This window comes from Rutidosis leptorrhynchoides, chromosome 7 (genome assembly GCF_046630445.1).
Source record: "Rutidosis leptorrhynchoides isolate AG116_Rl617_1_P2 chromosome 7, CSIRO_AGI_Rlap_v1, whole genome shotgun sequence".
Taxonomy (NCBI): domain Eukaryota; kingdom Viridiplantae; phylum Streptophyta; class Magnoliopsida; order Asterales; family Asteraceae; genus Rutidosis; species Rutidosis leptorrhynchoides.
Window position 1 is genome coordinate 1,705,077 of NC_092339.1, and position 13,704 is coordinate 1,718,780.

Genomic DNA, 13,704 nt, shown 5'->3' on the forward strand with positions numbered 1-13,704 from the left:
AATAATTTAAGTTGGATGTTTGTTCAGAATTGAAGCACATAGTGTTGTGGTTAAGGATGTTTACGGGTTGGCGAGACGTCGCGGGTTCAAACCCGGACTTGGGCATTTTTAAGGATTACTCCTTTGAGGTAGTTATTACTAATACTCTTATTATTATTATTTCAATATCATTTTTATTATTATTATTATTATTATTATTATTATTATTATTATTATTATTATTATTATTATTATTAATTATTGTTATTAGTGATAAGTTAATTAGTATCATTAATTATTATTAGTATTAGTAACATTATTATTATTTTTACTACTAGTATCATAATTAATATTATTACAACTATACTATTATTTTTTTAATCATTTTTACTATTAATATCATTATCATTAGTATTATAACAACTATAAAAGAATCATTTTTTTTAGTAAGAATATCATTATTATTTTTATTACTATCATAAGTAGTAGTAGTATTATCATTATAAGCAAATACAACTTTTATTACTATTATTGATATTATATTACCAAATAAATATTTTGTATATGAAAATATACTTTTATTAATATTACATATAAGTATGTATTGTTCATATTAACATTTTTTTGTATAAATATTCATATGTAACAAATTAGGAATTTTTGATACAATACTAATCATATATAGATATTAATATAACCATATAAATATTAATCATTTTAAATATATATACAAACTAAATATATAAAATATATAAATTAAGATGGAATGTATCAATTTGTTCGATTACAATTATATGTGTTAATAAATATATAAATGATATAGGTTCATGAATCCGAGGTCAACTCTACACTTGTTAAATGATGTCATATGTATTTTTACTACAAAATACAGTATGGTGAGTTTCATTACTCCCTTTTTAAATGCTTTTGCAATGTATATTTTTGGGACTGAGAATACATGCGCTGCTTTTATAACTGTTTTACGAAATAGACACAAGTAATCGAAACTACATTATATAGTTGAATGATCGAAGCCGAATATGCCCATTTTTCTTGGTAGCCTAAGAATTAGTAAACCGATCTACTAAATGACGCGAATCCTAAAGATAGATCTATTGGGCCTAACGAACCCCATCCAAAGTACCGAATGCTTTAATACTTCGAATTTGTTTTTATCATGTCTGAAGGATTTCCCAGAATGATAGGGGATATTCTTATATGCATCTTGTTAATGTCGGTGATGCGTTGAAACAGTACCTTTATTTATGAACGGATTTGAGTTATTTTGTTACACGAATTGATTTATTGTATATGTGGTATTTTAATGATTTTAGGTTGATTTCACACATATAGGCAACTAGTCCTATCCGCGTAGTTTAGTTTGTCGGTAAATCCGGTTCGTTCCACAGGGAGACAGTGTTCAATGGTTTTTAATAGTCTTTGAAGTTAAACTTATTTTAAGGGAGTTTTGGATTAGGAATTGATTGATAATACTACATAATAATAATAAAATATAACTTAATCCTAATTTAATTGAACTACTTATTAATTTATACGAATACATTAATTATAATTATTAATTTAGAAGTGAATTAATTGAAATCATACTAATAAGTTTATTACTAAATGCTAATTAATAAAATGATAACTTTTTAATAAAACTAATTGTTTAGAATTTTGTTTTGAGCAATTATAATATAATTTTATTTAAATTAACTAAATAACATATTTTAACCAAATTAATATAAATTAATAGGAATTATAATATTTAACTAGTTATAAACTAATTACCAAATATAAATTAATACTAATTATAAACTAACAATTTAAATATAATAATAAAATAATTAAACCCTAAATTTTAACCTAATTCGTACAGTACCCGTATTATACTTACGCGTTTCGGGTAGTATAATACGCGTTTCGCGTATGGTTTGAAATGTACGCGTATCGTGTAGTTTTATACGCGATCCGCGTATGATATGGTTGATGTGACAAAACAGTGATGAACAAACTGAGTTATAAAGTTGTGTAATTATTTTCTTTTTAGTTTTACTGAATAAATATACGTGAATAATAAAAATAATAATTAACAATAAATAAAATGGGAGTGTTTACTTAAATGTGTCACCTCTAGGTCCATGGATTGTTTTAAGTTTTAAGCTCGTATTAAAATGTTTAGTATAAAACTTATATTTTCCTTTCGAATAAATAATAAGTTTTGACTAACTAAATTAAATCTAATTTTCATTGGATTATATTTAGATAATTACTAGTCCTTAAGTAATTAAATTGAGACCCAACCCAGTTTTGACCTTCGCCAAAACCCAAATCATAACGGTTTCTCTTTTTACAATTTCATTATTATATGACTCGTGATATTACCCAAACCACCGAACCTTACTTTTTAATTTAGTGTTAGTAAATTAATTATAAGTTCGTCTAGATCACTTTTAATGTTGAAGCTTAATTTATATAAATAAAAATAACTTTCGTTATTTTAATCTAACAAATTAAGTGACAAGGGTAAAATATCCAAATACATAATAATGGTTCTTTCAATTAGGCTCAATATTAAAAATACTAAAGTTACATTTTAATTTTTACAAATGATAACAATCCATTTCACTAGAGGCTCTACATCTAGGCAAACACTAGGGAAATTTAGCTACTCATTATACTAGGGTAAACATAAAAATATAAATATGCAAACATAATAATAACTATAAAAATTGATAACGATAAATTTAACAGAATATACTGACGAAAATCTTCACTCTCATTTACTTTAAATGGTAGAAAATTACAATAATAACACCCCTTTTGCGCGTACAATAATACCCTTAATCACGAACAATACACCCTTAATATTTGGAACTATCCTAACTCTTCAAACTTGAAAATTAATTTGGTACGGAATACTTAAAAATTACAGTAACTAATGTATATTTGTGTATGTAGTCTTCTTGAAAATGTGTCTCTCCCACTGTATTTTATATCTCTTGGTCTTGTAAGTGTACTCCGTATTATAACATGTGTAGTAGGTCAAAAGTGTAGTCCTTGCTGTACCACTTGAAAAAGAATGGATATTAAAACATAAAAGCAACCGTCCCATTTGCTGTTGAATCTGGATCTGGACAGGATATTACGCGTTTCGCGTAGGAGTCCACACGATCCGCGTAAGAGTTAAATACTACGCGTTTCGCGTAGGTCTTCACACGATTCGCGTAAGAATAGCCGACAGTTTTCTTGTTTTTATTTTATGTTTTGTTCTCTTTTGATCCCGCGTTGATGTTTATCGATTTGGACCTTTTCATTTGAACTCTTTTTATTTGCTCATCTTGAACTTGTATTAGGGTAATATTATCTCGACATATATTTGGTTTAAATCCATCGTTTATCGTCTTTTCTTCAAACTTCGAGCTCGTATTATCTTTTGTCATTTTTCTCTTGATTTATACATTTGAATGTCTTAGTAAACGATAAAAACCTATGAAATATAAATGATATTGCGTCGAATTTTATGTATGTTTAAAGCAATATCAAAATACCCCACACTTGAACGTTGCTTGTCCTCAAACAATTACATCTTCTAAATAGAATCGGAACATTACATATTTTTCCTTATCGAACATTAAATCACACAACATACGCTACACGAAATGAAACACACGCTATATGGAATAAGTTGAAAACACTACACAATTTTTATTGAATCACACGCACACCACACGAAATGAAATTCTGACAACAGAAACAAAGTTGAAACTAGTGATTAAGGTTTAAAAATTTGGATCCTTAGGGAAAATTGGACCTTGTGAAAACGTTTTATGATTTTTATAAAATGTCATGCTAGTTTTTACACTAGGCACGTTTTCCGGTTTTAACCTCAAATTCCGGTTGAGGGTAACTGAAAACCATAGTCTTAGTCGGCGATTAGCAAGCTATCCGCCCCCATAATTGAAGTATCATGGAACTTGAAACCGAATGTCCTAAAAATGGTTTTACACAATATAATTCATAAAATAGCACAAGTTTTTAGAGTAAAATTATATCGTGTCCAAATATCATCTGTGAACCATGAGTTTGCACACCTCAATTTGTTATGGCATATGTATGTTGACCGCGGTCAAACATAGATGCGGTTGATCTTTACGGAGATCATCCATCTGGGGATTAGATTCATTAGTCTTAAAAGCTAATTTGCAATGTGCCCCTCCCCCCATTGTACGAGACAGATCCATCTCATGGTTAGGATAAGTCTGACCACCAAAAACCCTGTTTGATGCTGAGGTGAGGTGGATTTCTAGCCGATGATAGAGATGACTTTTCAAGATTTTTCGTCAACCTACAGCTGTTCTGGACTACATCTTCTAACATAGGTTAGCAAGTGTGTCATTTTGGAAGACTTTACTTCCTTAACGAGATATTCAGGTTTATACATTCCAAAACGATGATATCTGCAATACTTCATAGAAACATGTGATAAATAGTTCTAAACATATGGGGTTTATAAATTTTGTTATACTTGGTTTTCTTTTATAGGTTTTAATCAAATAAACTTATGTATTTTTAATGTATGGAGACAATAATTTCGGTTTTTGACACCTAATCTTTAATTGCTCGTAATTACCTTAAAAATTGATTAGTTATATTTGTTTAAAAATTTAAAAATTTTTCATAAAAACCACTAAATTATAAGTTCTCGAGAATTTATATACTCCCACCCCACACTTAAGATTATGTAATGCCCTCATTACATAAAATCAGATTAAAATGTATAAATTTGAGAGGACAAAAAGTGTACAGTATATAGAACTTCCTTTGTTAAGTTATTGGATATTGTAAAATGCTTATCGTATGAACATATCCAATCCATTTTATCACAATAATACTTTCGTGTTTCGCTATGCCGAATCTCATCATCAAAAGTACCTGTCAACAAATATGTCAATCACAAACGAGATGGGGTTGTACTTTAGTAGTACAAAAATTTTACCCCACACTAGAGTTTTTGTAAAGATAAATAAAGATAAGAATAAATTAACACACCATAAAAATCATTTTATACAAACAAATACAAAATAAATAATTCTAAAAATAAAAAGAAAAACTAGAAAAATGACCACGCAGGGCCTCCCTGAGCTTCCTGTTCTCGCTCCTGTTGCTGCCGTTGTTCGTTTAGGCATTGTTCCTCGTAAAAACTCCTATAGGCTTCCTGACTCGTGGCTAGGGCAGCGTTAGGATCATAAGATGGAGGTAGAGGGTTACCGTGTTCTTGCCACTGGGGGTATGATGGAAAAGCTGAGGGTGCGTAATGTTGTGGGTTAGCTGCGTATAAATAAGCCTGATGATGCGCCCACTCTAACTATGCTCCCTGGCCCTTCTGATCGTAGCGGATGTTTTCTAACATATTATCCTGGGCCAGTTGGGTATGCCTAATTTCCCCTATTTGCCTAGACAAACTAGTGTATTGTTCTTCTGATCTCCGTCCCCAATTATCATACGAGTTCCTTAAATCTAAACTCAATGAATTAAACGAATTTTGGAGCATATCGAAATCAAAAACACCTACATTAGACGTACTAGCTTCATCTGGCTGTCTTCGTCTCCTCCTAGTTTCCCTAGCGGGTTCCTCATCCTCCTCCATAGGAGCGTGAGCGACAACTTCTTGCCGTCTCAAACTAATAACCCCGCCCCTCACTTGTATGGCCTTAGCCGTCCTATACACGTCCAATCCTAAAGTTTTAACCGCTTGATTTACCGGTTGGATTGGAGGTTCTGATTCACTCGGGTCGAGTCCGAACCAGCTTCCTAGACACGTGATATAGTGACCCCCCGACATGTCACTCGTCCCTCGAGCACCCTTACCAACATGGGCCAAAAAGTAAGCAACTCCATAGGGTATACTAATAAATGTATCCCTATCTCTGATCGCATCCAAGTACCAAAGGTCAATATAATTAATTTTATCTATATTATTAAACGACCTTTGGTTTATTGTGTTTGCTATAAACTTATGAATTATTCTGAAGCGAACATCAGTGATCATTAGATAAGATTCCTGGCCTGGCTCATATGTATTTCTATTAGTGAAAGATTGCCAAACTATGCTAGAATTATAGTTACCTGTATATCTAGCCCCTGTAAAAATATATTCCCTAAAACCGGGAGCTATCATTTCGTCTACGGTGTAAATCCCTAATGCGGTAGTCACGTGGCTTAGGGACATTGCTCTATCTACCCCACCCAGCCTAAATTGTAGAAAATTAATATCATCGATATTTTCTGGGTGTAAACTTATTCTAAAGGTAGAGTAGAATTCTAAACACCATTCTCTGTATACAGGGCTATTTAAACTAAACAATCTCTCAAAATCATTAAAAACCAAAGTCATTCCAAATTCATTTGCAAAACTTTGGTTTAAAATTCCCTTTATTTGCAAATCTAAATTGACTGGTGGTCCTAAAGGAGCCCAGTCCACAACGTATACTGGAGAGATGTTTCTAGTGACCAGAGAAAGTAAGTCCTTAACCTTTTGTAATCGGTTAGGTACATCATCAGGAAATCTCAGGTTTGGGTGTAGATTCTGTAGTTGTTGTTCCATTTCTGGGGTTACTTGTTCTTCCCTTTGCTGTTGGTTAACAGCTCTCATTCTGAATAATCCCTGCATAACATTTTAAAACAAGAGAACCGTCCCAATTGGGTATGTTAATGTTAGCAAAGAATTTATTCTTGACATACAAGCTTGTTTCAACACCACATGAATCAATATCTTAACAACAAATAAAAACAAACAAAAATAAATCAAAAATTCCTAATCAAAAATCAAGTTTCAAAAACAAAATGCGAATCACAAATGGAAATACGCAATGAGCTAAGTATATATAATCCAATTCAATCACATTGTATATAATCCAGCTTCTAATCATCATTATAATTTATACTCGATTCATGATAATTACAAAAAATTATCAAATTTAGACGAAAATAAAAATCACACAATCAATCAATCAAATTTAAATTCAAAGCTTCTACTACTATCAAAACATCTAAAAACATCTAATTAGACCCAAAATAACACAATTTAATAGCAATTCTTCAATTTCCCCAATTTACATAAACCCTACTTTTTCAATAATCCATTTAAACATCAAATTCTTATGCTAATCGGGTTTAACATCACACTAACAACATAGATATAGCATTAATCAAACAAAATTCAACAATATCATGCATTAATTCGGATTAAGACTAAACCAATAAATAATGAAAAATTTGAAAAGCAAGTGGTAAAAAATGGGTTTAGGACCCTTACCAATCTCGGCATGTTGAAAGGTAGATGAATTGGAGGAGATTGATGGTGTTAATTTAGTGTTTGAGTGTGATTTTGGTGATTTTTGTGCTTAGCCTTCGTCCACAGAGAGCAAAAACAAAAATAAGAGTGTGGAGGAGAAGTGCAGGTCGATTGATATGGATTTATGTATTTGAACCTACGCGTTTCGCGTGGTGTTACGCGTTTCGCGTAGTTTTTGATTGTACGCGTTTCGTGTGGTGTGTCACACGTTTCGCGTAAGTGTTAGCCCCTTTTTTTTAACTTTATAATCAATTAAAACTTTAAAATTTCTTTTATAAATTTATATGTGTTGCTACGGAAATTTCGGTTGTTATACCTAGTCTTAATCCGTTTATAAATTTTAAATATTAATTTCTAAAATTTAATAATTTAAAAGTTAAAGTTTTTAATATTTTATGAAAATAAAAATAAAAACAAAAACATTCTTATTTATTTATTTAAAATTTTTTTTATAATATTTTATGACTTTTATAAATTATTTTATTATATATATATATATATATATATATATATATATATATATATATATATATATATATATTCTCAACTTTATAAGTACTTAAATTTCAAAATATCAATTTTAAATTTATATTTGATGTAACGGAAATTTCGGTTGGTATACCTAGTCTTTATCCGTTTATAAATTTTTAATTTCAATTTATAATTTAATACTTCAAAAGTTAACGTTTTAATATTTTTCAAAAACAACTTGAAAATAAAACACTCTAATTTTTTTATTTTTTTTAAATTTTATAAAAGAAAATTAATATTTAGAATTAAAAACAAGTACATGAAAAATAAAAATTAAATGAATTTAAAATACACTCTATATTTTTTTTATATATACTTTTAAACCAACTAATTTTCAAACTTAAAACTTTGTTTCCTATCAACTAGGTAGAAACAATCTCGGTTGTTACACCTATCATTACCCACGACAAAGGTTTATAAGTTATATATCTTTACGGTTATTGATAAAAAGTATATTTTTAGTAGTTTTAATTTTTCTTCTGTTTTTGGTGGTTTACCATTTAAAACATATATTATGAATCTAACAATAAATTTCGTGCAATTTGAAGAACGACAATTCAGTTATTACACTTAGCATTATCGTTTTCAATGAAAACAGGTTAAACTCAAGGTTTATCAATTTTAAATGGTAGACCCTTTTTAATAAAAGCACAACAAACAAATACAAACTAAAACACACCAAAACATAAACACCCACAAAATTCAAAAATACAAAAATGCGCAAAAATACAAAAAAATGCACAAAAACACAATTGGCGAGAAAAAGACTTAGATTGTGAAACCTCGTAGATTTGCCTCATAGTGGAGTCGTACCATTTCGCCCCCCATGGCTTCATAGGCGTAACCTCATTGGTTTAAGAGGTTTTCCTTTGAACATTTAAAAGGCCCTTCTCGGCATAAGGTTACGTACTCGTAATTAGAGTCTGTCTGGTTCTTTGGACAATTTCCATAATGAGCTGGTTTTCCACATTTTACACATTTGCCCAAATGACGCGCTCGACGTTTCTTAGCTGATTTTGATTTTCCTTTGGCATAATTTTTCTCGTTAAGTTCTTGCCTTATTTCTTTGCTCGCCTGATCGCATCTTCTCTTTATATCTAACACCACATCTCTTGGTAAAATTTTATCGCACATTAAAAAGAAGTGGTTGTAGACATATTGATTTCGCATCTTGAAAATAAACAATAAATAAAAACGAAACGAAGAAAATAAAAAGGTAGAATGGAGGGAGAAGACTAGTTCTTTAGTGTCTGCTAGGGAAAGACCAAACGAACCCCACTCTTAAAGATGAAAATAAAGTTTGAGAATGGAGTTAACAAGCTTTAAAGTTACCCTGAATTTACTTGTCCTTAGGGTAGAATATGATCTCGTCTCTTTCCGTAGTATTGATTCCTTCAAAGTATAATTTGAGTCGATGACCGTTCACTTTGAAAGTTCCACCGTCTTTGCTATATAATTCTGCATATCCAGATGGAAAAACTTGTTTTATTATATATGGTCCAGTCCATCGGGATCTAAGTTTCCCAGGTGAAAACTTAAAACGTGATTGGAATACTAATATTTTATCCCCTTGTTCAAATTTTTTTTTTCTTTTAACCGTGCATCGTGCCATCTTTTAGTTTTCTCCTTGTATGTTTTAGAGTTTTCATACGCTTGTAGTCTTAATTCATCTAATTCATTTAGTTGCAAGAATTGGTTTTCTCCGGCTTTTACAAGGTCGGTATTACATTCTCTCAGAGCCCAGTATGCCTTGTGTTCAACTTCGACAGGTAGATGACACGCCTTACCGTAAATCAACCGGAAAGGTGTAGTACCGATGGGTGTTTTGAATGCAGTTCTAAATGCCCAAAGTGCATCATCTAGCTTTCGATGCCAGATTTTTGGATTATTTTTAACCATTCTTTCTAAAATTCGTTTAAGACCTCTGCTCGTGTTTTCAACTTGACCACTCGTTTGAGGGTGGTAAGAAGTTGAAAAACGATGATTAACTCCGTACTTTTTTAGCACTTTATCTAGTAGTTGATTTGTAAAGTGAGTACCACGATCACTGATTAATGCTTTTGGAATCCTAAAACGTGAGAAAAGATTTTTAAGAAAGCTGACAACAACTCGAGCATCGTTAGTGGGTAGGGCTTTTGCTTCAGCCCATTTAGAAACGTAATCGACTGCCACGAGAATGTATTTGCATTTGTTAGAAGCGGGGAATGGACCCATGAAGTCAATACCCCATATATCGAATACTTCGCATACTAAGATGCCTTGTTGTGGCATTTCGTCTCTCTTGGATATATTTCCAGATCTTTGACAAGAATCACAAGTTTTTACCATATTGTATGCATCTTTAAAAATTGTAGGCCAGTAAAAACCTCAGTCAAAAACCTTTTTGGCTGTATAGCTTGGTCCGAAATGTCCACCGGCCGGTCCTTCATGACAGTGCTCTAGAATTTGTTGCGCTTCCTTGCCGTATACACATCGATGAATAACTTGGTCAGCCCCTATACGAAAGAGGTTAGGGCTTTCCCAAAAGTAAAACTTCAGATCAGCAAAGAATTTCTTCTTTTGCTGATAAGTTTGATTTTTAACAAGAGTTCCTGCGGCTAGATAATTAGCATAGCCCGCAAACCATGGAATTTCTTCTTCTATTTCAATTCTCATAAGGAACTCGTCCGGAAAAGTATCGTGAATAACAGATTCGTCGAGTGTTTCTAAGTTAGGATTTTCAAGAAGGGATAAATGATCTGCAGCGAGATTTTCAGCTCCTTTTTTATCTTTAATTTCAATGTCGAATTCTTGTAGGAGAAGAATCCAACGAATTAGTCTAGGTTTAGCATCTTGCTTTTTGAATAAGTACTTTAGGGCTGAATGATCGGTATAAACAATTGTTTTAGATAACACTAAGTAGGATCTAAACTTATCGAAAGCAAAAACGACTGCAAGAAGCTCCTTCTCAGTAGTCGTGTAATTCAACTGAGCTCCTGTAAGTGTTTTACTTGCGTAATAGATTGGTTGAAATTTGTTATCTTGACGTTGACCTAAAACAGCTCCCATCGCGTAATCACTAGCATCACACATTAGTTCAAAAGGTTTGGACCAGTCGGGTGATACCATAATGGGTGCATTCGTAAGTTTATTTTTTAGAATGGAGAAAGCTTGTAAGCATTCGTCATTGAAGTCGAATGTACTGTCTTTCTCGAGAAGTTTAGTCATGGGTCGAGCGATTTTGGAAAAATCCTTTATGAATCGTCGATAGAATCCCGCATGACCTAAGAAACTACGAATTCCTTTAACGTTAGTTGGAGGAGGAAGCTTTGAGATTACATCGATCTTAGCTTTGTCTACTTCCATTCCATCTCGAGAAATCTTGTGTCCTAAAACAATGCCTTCCTTCAGCATGAAGTGGCATTTTTCCCAATTTAAAACAAGATTTGATTCCTCACAACGAATTAACATTCGCTCGAGGTTGGAAAGGCATGAATCGAAGGAGTCTCCAAAAACAGAGAAATCGTCCATAAAGACTTCCATACTTCCTTCTATCATGTCATGAAATATTGCCATCATACACCTTTGAAAGGTGCCTGGCGCGTTGCATAATCCGAACGGCATTCGTCGGTATGCGAATGTACCAAATGGACAAGTAAATGTTGTCTTGTCTTGGTCTTTTGGATCAATGGGAATTTGAAAATAATCGGAGAATCCATCAAGGAAACAATAATATTCTTTTTCCGCTAAACGTTCTAGCATTTGATCAATATAAGGAAGTGGGAAATGATCTTTCCTTGTGGCGTCGTTTAAACGACGGTAGTCTATACAGACTCTCCAGCCAGTGACTGTTCTTGTAGTAACAGGTTCATTATCATCATTAAGAACGACAGTTGTACCTCCTTTCTTGGGTACTACTTGTACAGGACTAACCCACGGGCTATCAGATATAGGGTATATTAACCCGGCATCAAGTAACTTGATAACCTCCTTCTTGACAACTTCTTTCATGTTAGGGTTTAACCTTCGTTGTCTTTGTACTACGGGTTTAAAATCTTCTTTCATTAGAATCTTATGAGTACAATAAGCTGGATTAATCCCTAGAATATCAGTTGTTTTCCAAGCAATTGCTTTCTTATGAGTTTTTAGAACGGACATTAACCTACTCTTTTCGTTATCGGAAAGTTTTGATGAAATTATAACAGGTAATTGTGATGTACCTTGGAGATAAGCATATTCCAAATGTTCCGGGAGTTCTTTAAGCTCCAAGGTTGGCGGTTCTTCCAAGGAAGATTTTATTCAGAACCTGTTACCATCGGTAATTTCTTCAAAGGGTTCATCTTCTTTGGGAGTTTCTTCCTCACAATAATCTTCATCGATTACTACTTTCAATAATTCGTCAAGTTCAAGTTCTACATCGAATTCATCACCTTCACTCATTGAGGTGAAGTTCGAGGTGTTGACATTCAGTAATTCTTGCAATTCTTTTTCGACACAACAATCAACAATATCTACCTTATAACATTCGTCATCGGAAGAGATAGGTTGTTTCATAGCTTTATCTATGTTTAGGGTAACTTTATCTTCCCCTACACCTAGACTAAGCTTTTTGTCTTTAACACGCACAATTGCGTCAGCGGTATTTAAAAATGGTCGCCCTAGAATTAGGGGAACCTTGCTATCTTCTCCATTTCAAGAACAACGAAGTCGGCAGGGAAGATTAAATGATTGACTTTAACTGGTAGGCTTTCGGCAATACCAATAGGATAGTTAAAAGTTCTATCTGCTAGGCGTATACACATCCTAGTTGGTTTTAGATCGCCTAGGTTTAGTTTTAAGTATAAGGAGTGTGGCATAAGATTGATACTTGCGCCTAAGTCAACTAATGCATCGTACATTACTGAATCTCCCATCAGACACGGAATAATGAAACTACCAGGATCTCCAAGTTTCGGCGGCATCTTTTGCTTTTGCAAAATTGCTGAGCATTCCTCGTTGAGGAATGTGGTTGAAACTTCTTCATATTTACCTTTATCGGCTATGAGATCCTTAATAAACCTTCCATAATTTGGCATACCCCTAAGGACTTCCGCGAGTGGCATGTTAATGCTAATTTGCTTGATCATATCTGCAAATTTTTGATATTGGCTCGCGAGTTTGTCTTTATTTAATGCTTTCGGGTATGGAATAGGTGCTTTGTGCACCTTCAATGGTGGTTCTTCAATTTTCTTTGATATGATCTCAGGTGGATCATCTTTTTCTTGTTCTTTCCCAACATGTTCATCTATATCAATATGTTCTTGTAAACTAGAAGAAGATAAAGGAACTTCTGAGGTCTTACTAGTTTCTAGGTTAACAGTTAAACCACTTCTAGTAGTTATAGCATTTACATGCTCATTCCTTGTTTGATTGTTGTTGGGATTCACTTGAGTATTTGAGGGGAGAGCGCCTGGTGGCCTCTCTGATAGTAACTGTGAGATCCTTCCAACATCTCTTTCTAAATTCTGAATCGTAGCTTGTTGATTTCGAATTTGTTGAGTTTGAATCTCCGCAGTTTGCTCGTGCTTAACCATAAAATCTCTTAAGAGATCTTCTAAACCGGATTTCTTCTCGGGTTGTGGTTGTATAAGTGCTTGTGGTTGTGGTTGTGGTTGATTGTGTTGGAAATTATTTTGATAAATTCGTTAAGGTTGATTTCGGTTGTTTAGGTTATTGTAACCTGGTGGTGCATTCCTTTGATTTTGATTTTGATTTTGGAAATTACGGTTATTTTAGTAAATCGGATTTCCTCCTTGATAGTTATTATTATTTAAACCTGAAGGTCCTCCTGTTTGGTAGTTGTTAATTGGAGGATATTT

At 32.7% G+C, this 13,704-nt stretch overlaps 1 protein-coding gene across 1 annotated transcript in view; it reads right to left on the bottom strand.

Annotated features, from left to right (window-relative positions):
- Window positions 1–13,704, bottom strand: part of LOC139857826 (uncharacterized) — a 398,536-nt gene that overhangs the window by 118,423 nt on the left and 266,409 nt on the right. Inside the window, exon 6 of the mRNA XM_071846664.1 lies at window positions 10,678–11,565. Within this exon, the coding sequence (XP_071702765.1) occupies window positions 10,678–11,565 (888 nt within the window). The remainder of the gene's footprint in view (window positions 1–10,677; window positions 11,566–13,704) is intronic.